Source organism: Chelonoidis abingdonii, chromosome 5, assembly GCF_003597395.2.
Source record: "Chelonoidis abingdonii isolate Lonesome George chromosome 5, CheloAbing_2.0, whole genome shotgun sequence".
Lineage (NCBI taxonomy): Eukaryota > Metazoa > Chordata > Testudines > Testudinidae > Chelonoidis > Chelonoidis abingdonii.
The window spans coordinates 14,766,735-14,773,343 of NC_133773.1; the positions used below are offsets into that span (position 1 = coordinate 14,766,735).

Below are 6,609 nucleotides of genomic sequence, written 5' to 3' on the forward strand. Positions count from 1 at the left end.
TGACACCTGCCCAGTTAACACCCCTTTGACTTTCTCCCCTCTGCAGGAGATACATGAGAGACTCCTACACTGCCCTCCCTCCCCGTGAGGAACACAACTAGTAGAGCTGTGAGGAGAAAGGCAGTCCTTCAAAGCCTGAGCCACTCTATCAAGGACTGTAGTCAGACCATACCTACCTGTCATGCCTCCTGGTCTAACAACCCCAGCTATCAAAGAGGTAGGACTTGTACGCTGCCTGAAATCCAGCAAGCTAGGACAGCCAAGCAACTCCGGGATTCAGCCTGAGGTCCACAACTGTATTTAAATAGCTGAGCAGATGACCACTGCAGGAGGTGGGGGCAGTATCCTTTAACAGTGAGCAGTTCATGTGGGGAAGATGAGTGGCGTTAACAGCCTCTTTCAGCTAGGAGGCAGCATTTACACTAGGCAGCAGCAGGACTGTTAGAATACGACCAGTTTTCTGTAAGTGGGGAATAGGTGTCTCAAGGGCTGGTGATTAGGTAAGTGTTGGCTCCTGGTGCAATTAGCCATTCCTATTTAGTGCGGGAAAGGTAAGCTGGCTAGAGCAGACACAATGGCAAAGAGCAAGCAGACATGGCAAGCTTGAAGGCCAAGTTGAGATTTATTTCACTGAGCAGGGAGGTGGAAGGAGTAGGACTAAGCAGTTAGCTAAACTTAATGGCTTTGATGGCAAAGGCACCTTCCACAGACAAGTACTCAATGTTCTTCAGGCCCAGCCGATTGGGGAACATGATCTCCTTGTCACCAGCCAGTTTCACGGTCACCTCTGCTGTGTCAAAGGAGATACAGATCTGCAAGGAGTAGGCACATTAGAACCAACAGCACAGGCAGCCAATCCCCACCACCTCTTAGAGCTGTGTCAATCAGGAGCTCCCCCAGACAGCATTAGCTACTCTTGCCTCAACTAGTGTCTGTCCTGAGGAGGAGAGAGCCAGATCTGGGAGAGATCAGGCTGAGAGGACACCCCAAAAATCTGAAGGGGCCTCACTGGTGCCTTCGCCCAAGTGAAGAGGCCTGTTTAATTAGTGTGAAGTGCTTTGCTGTATGGCATGAAAAGTGCTGTAGGAATGCAGGGCTAGGAACTGACCCCCTCCCGTAGCACAGCTTTGTTCCCCAATCCCAGGCCCTCACCTCGGTCTTGTCACCCTGCTGGAAGGGGAAGTCTGTCTCCCTCTCCTCTGTCCCCCACATCCCATCCTCCATGGAGTTGCACACAATGACGTTCACATCCCCATGGCTGTCGAAGCGTGGGTTGAAATGCAGCACCAGGTTGCTGCAGTCCTTCCCCACATTCACAGCAAACCTGGAGTGGAGGATACAATCAGACAGACAACCACACTAGACAGCCCCTCCCACCGGAGTCCGAATCATAGAATCAGGGTTGGAAGGGATCTCAGGAGGTCATCTAGTCCAACTCCCTGCTCAAAGCAGGACCAATCCCCTAGAGAAAGATAGCTGGCACTGCCAAAAGGTCTACAACTAAAGGACCCAACTAAATCATCCCAGCAAGGTCTTTGTCAAACCTGACCTTAAAAACCTCTAAGGAAGGAGATTCCACCACCTCCCTAGGTAACCCATTCCAGTGCTTCACCACCCTCCTAGGAAAAACTTTTTCCTAATAGCCAACCTAAACCTCTCCCGCTGCAACTTGAGACCATTACTCCTTGTTCTGTCATCTGCTACCACTGAGAACAGTCTAGATCCATCCTCTTTGGAACCCCTTTCAATTACTTGAAAGAGCTATCTCATCTCCCCTTATTCTTCTCTTCTGCAGACTAAACAATCCCAGTTCCCTCAGCCTCCCCTCATAAGTCATGTGCTCCAGCCCCCTAATCACTTTTGTTGCCCTCCGCTGGACTCTTTCCAACTTTTCCACATCCTTCTTGTAGTGTGGGGCCCAAAACTCGACACAGTACTCCAGATGAGACCTCACCTATGTCGACTAGAGGAGAATGATCACATCCCTCAATCTGCTGGCAGTGCCCCTACTTATACAGCCCAAAATGCCGTTAACCTTCTTGGCAAGAAGATTACACTGTTGACTCTCATCCAGCTTCTCGTCCACTGTAACCTCTAGGTGTAATGCAGAGATGGACCTAACAACAGAGAGAACTGTAGATGTCCGGAGGCAGATTCACCTCTAGCACCTACTCTTGTCATGTGCTAAGGGAAGAAGTCAATCCCCACTGGTTACCTAAATGATGATGTAACATCTATCCCCTCCCAGGCTTGGCTTCCCAACTCACCCCTTGGCTTCCGGCAAGACCTTCCCCTTCACTTTGATGCACTCTCCAGCCTGGATATTCAAGTGAGTAGCAACCAGTCCCTACAGGGAGTCAAGCCACAACCATATTAGCCTGCCCCCTGGGGATAAACAGACCTACTTTCTCGATTTGAAGGGAGGGGCAATACCACAGGGGACACAAGAAATAAGTGCTGAGCATGACCTGGAGGTAAGACAAGTTCCAGTCCGTCAGCAACCAGAATCATTAACATGCAAGGGGCAGGACTCCAAGTGTTCCCAGCGACAGGCACTAACTGGCCTGATGGCTAGCAGTCTGTCCAGAGGTCAAGGACTGAATGGGCCAGAGACTGGACTAGAGGTGCCCTCGTTAGCTGCAGCCCATGGGGATTTGGGGATGTAACACACCGGGAAGCCTGCACTGCTGCTCCTGCCACCACTTAGGCTTTTTTTGCACTGGAGCTAAGAGGGCTCAGTTCTTCCCCAGGGAGTCTGACTAGCATTTTTCCCTGGCTGCCTTTCTAAAAGAAGCCACTGTTCATTTCTCAGGCACCCGACTCTTTAGCACGCAGAGAGGTAACTTCCCCAGCCCGCAGGAATGTGAGACCTAATCCTCCTTTATTCTCCCCTCCCCCATTTAAAGCCATGGCTGTTACCATGCAGCCAGCCATGGTGCAAATCTACAGCCCACCAGCTTGCTGTGCACACGGTCTTGTCTGACACTGCTCCCGCGCCCTGGGAACCCTGGAGTGGGGCTTGGCTTGCTAGCTGAAAACGCCTGCCCATCAGCCAGCTTGCTTGCGTACATCCCAGCCTCCACTGCAGAGGAGGAAACGAAGTACATGAAAACACCCACCTTCAGCCCATCGCTACCCTGTCTCCACCAGGTGCCACCCTCCCCGTCCAAGGGGCAGCTGCTAACCCTGAAGGGAGGTGACTTAGATAGATAACCTCCATATCCAGCCTGTGTCTGGACAGAGCCCCATTCCACCCCTTGTATCAGAAACACAAGCACCCTCACCTGAGGAGCTATTGGAATTTAGTTCCAAACATACCTCAGTGATGACCTTAAGACAGACCTGTCATAGCTGGGGTTATATTGCATTAGACCAGTGGAAACAGTAGCATTTGCACCAGTGTCACCACTTCCAGTTTTGGAGAGAAGGTTATTTTCCTTCATTTGGATACAGTTTTCACAGCCAAGAGGATATCTAGCCATCTGCATAGTCTATTCTGTTTTGTCCAGCTCTCCCATTTGTGCCAGAATGCTGAGGTCAGACCAGCTACTATCTGCAGATTGCTAAACAGCTTACCACCATAGTATCTAAACCCAACTTATCCTGGCTCCCTACTCATCCCCCTTTTATTCTGTTTCTGGAGCACAGGCTGAAACATGGTCGGATCGCAGAATCAGGGAGGAGGCAGCCACCAAGACTGAGGAAGGTAAGCAATACTTAAGAGGTGCATTTCTGAGTTAGAGAGGGCTGAAAGGCCAAGGTTGGGTTGATGACCTGGCCCTATCCTGTAATGCCCTATAGGGCTGAGTTGAAGGAGTTTTATTTTAAATTAAAAGACCCCTCCCCCCCAAAAAAAGGCTTTATATGGGCATGAAATGTTTTACAATCTTCAACAACTGCTTTGTAATAGTTTGCAAAAAAAAAAAGGTGTACTTTGATATTCTTTCCAGACTGTCTAGACATTAGAAACATTAGTATAGTTACTGACAGTACAAGTGCTGACAACTGTCAACATAAACATTGTGAACACTTCAAAACAAAAGCTACCTGGAAATATCTTGCAAAAATCAAAATTCATCCATCTCTAGTGTGCCTCCCCCGCAATGTTCTAGTCCAATCATGCATTTTCCTACCATCACTGACATATGACCCAACCCAATACCCCCATTTCCCCTCAGAGAAATTCTTTTCTATTCCATGATGCAACAGAAAAAGAGCCCTGCAGCTCACCCTGGGGGAGCCTTGAGAGAAAACTCAGATGCGTGGGGTGTATGTGTATCAGAAGCCTGGTCACCCAGCATGTGATCCACAGCTCTCCCAATACCCTCACCAGCAGTTAACCTTCCAGGATTCCACACCTAGCTAACTATCCCCTTGTGTTGCAAGTAACATCCGAACCCTTTCCAGCTCTACAATCCCACCTACAAAGAGACAAGACTCACACGCTCCATGCTGCTGACTGAAGCCACCAAAGTTAGGACAACTGCTTGCTTTCCAGTTCCAAGATTCAGCTGTGCGACTCACCACTATCTCTAGCGGGGCCTTTAAACAGCTGGCCTGGGCAGCAAAGGGCTCACATGATTAAATGGGTGGGTGGGGCTGGTGGAGAGTCAGTTCTTCTGCCAAACTTCAGGCATACAAAGAGAGAACAGCAGACCAGTATCAATACAGTATTTGGTTTGCAAGACTGAGCTTTTTCACTTGAGCAGTAGCATTTGCACTGGCTGGCAGCAGTGCTGTTTCTGATCAAGATCCCCAGTTTGCTTTAAAGAGACAGAGAACGTGCATGAATCTCAGGGCTGGTAGTTATAGAATCATTTGCTTCTGGAACAATTCGCTGTACCCATGCTAGCTAACTGAAAACCAGCCTGTCCTTGCCTAACCATCCCTCCAGCAGCTGCTATGCCAGTGTCTTGGGGCACCTATCCCACAGTTCGAAGCCCAGCCAGCTCCAGGGGTGCAGTGTTGTGCTTTTGAAAACATACCGGCTAAAGCAGGGATATGGGAGCCTAAAGGATATGGTTCTAATCCTGGCTTTGCTTCTGTGTCTCCATTTGCCCATCTGTAAAATGGGAGAAATAATTCTCATCTCTCTGACAGAATGTGTGTAACGAGGCCTGATGCTTGCAAAGCATTCTGGGATTGTTCGGTGGAAGGAGCTATAGCAGTGCAAAGTATTATTGCTATTGGCAATTAAATAGAAGTATTGCTATAGACAAGGATGGTATTAAAAAGCGTGTCTAAAAATCGCAGCTGTTCGTGTGGGGCACCAGTAAAACAAACTGGGAATCCAGACCTCAGCTTTTTCACACAGCGTGGCCTAGCCAGTTTTGATCTGCATGCACTAGAATCCGAGAATGGGCAGGAGCTACGCTGTGGTGTGAGCTGAGGAAAAGACGTGGCAGAAGGAAACGCAGCCAGCAAGGGAAGGATTGTTTGTCAGCGAGCCACTACCACACATTATTCCCCTGTACGGATTCTCTTAGCAGAGCCATAACGTTGTGGCCCCAGCCGGATCCTGCAAAGAGGAGTCGGGAGAGATGGGTTTTGTTCCTGGCTCTGCCATGGGCTTTCCAAGTCACTTAGGCCCAGATCCACACAAAGATATCCACGCTGCAGTTCACAGACCAAGACTAGTGCACTCAAAATAGCAATGTGGAGGTTGTGGTGTGGGCCAACCTGACACGCAGGTGGCCAGCTACATCCACGCTGATGCTGCCCATCAATCGGTCTAGTCTACCCATGATGGGAGGCATGGTCCCGGCTGGAGTGTAGACATACCCAAAGGTATTTTAGGCACTTAACTGTCACCACAATCAGCATTAAGTATGGCTAAATACCTCTGAGGAGCTGGGCCTTAGCTCCTCTGTGCCTCAATTTCCCCATGGGGATAACTAGACCTATTTTACAGTGGTGGTGTAAGAGTTGGTTAATGTTTTGCAAAGTGCTTTGTGAGTCCTTCAGATGGAAGCTGATACAGAAGGGCAAATTACCATTATCTGTTTGGTGAGCAATGACTAATGGCTGAGATGGCTATCCACAGACACAGAAGGGCTGTCAACCCTGGACTTGTTTAGGGTGTGGGTGAAATTGAGCAAAGGAATTTATGGCTGGATAGCAAAGGGAAATTTCCGGTCACTGGGGTCTACATCAAACTCCAGTGTCCTAAACTCCCTCTTCTATTAATCATCCTCAGATCCCAAACCTTAGTTATCTGAATGTCCAAGTGTCCCCATGACAGAGTGGGAATCACGCCTGTACTGCCTTTGAGCTGGGAAATTCTCCCACTCCTATGGGAAGTGCTTCTGAAAGCCACTTCCCATCAGACATTTAAAACTAGACAAAGCTCTAGAGAAATACTGAGGGAAACTATACTTTGTGATGTAAGAAGATGGACTGTGGGCAGGCCTCTTCATACGTGCAGATGCCCCACTGAAATCAAAGGGGCTTTGCATAAGCACAAGGGGTCTCTGTGTGTGGAGCTCATTGCAGGATCAGAGCCTTAGTGACCTATCTCTTGCCTGCTGAGGGCCTGATCCAAAACCCATTGGGCCTGATCTACACACCAAAGCTGCGCTGGCTTAACTAAAGGTGTCGTTTTTCAACTGA

The 6,609-nt window shown here is 49.1% G+C and overlaps 1 protein-coding gene across 1 annotated transcript; it reads right to left on the reverse strand.

The window, feature by feature from the left end:
- Positions 1 to 551: 551 nt before the first annotated feature.
- Positions 552 to 4,544, reverse strand: LOC116827160 (16 kDa beta-galactoside-binding lectin-like). Its single transcript, XM_032784479.2, has 4 exons — positions 4,443 to 4,544; positions 2,268 to 2,347; positions 1,153 to 1,324; positions 552 to 812 (listed from the first exon to the last, which is right to left on the reverse strand). Exons 1-4 carry the CDS (start codon positions 4,449 to 4,451, stop codon positions 666 to 668), a joined length of 408 nt encoding a protein of 135 aa, XP_032640370.1. The 5' UTR covers positions 4,452 to 4,544; the 3' UTR covers positions 552 to 665.
- Between the last annotated feature and the right edge of the window lie 2,065 nt (positions 4,545 to 6,609).

Coding starts and splice junctions, on each gene's coding strand:
- LOC116827160 (XM_032784479.2), bottom strand. Junction 1,325..2,267: donor GTCTTGCCGGAAGCCAAGGG/GTGAGTTGGGAA, acceptor CCTCCACTCCAG/GTTTGCTGTGAATGTGGGGA. Junction 813..1,152: donor AGCAGGGTGACAAGACCGAG/GTGAGGGCCTGG, acceptor TACTCCTTGCAG/ATCTGTATCTCCTTTGACAC.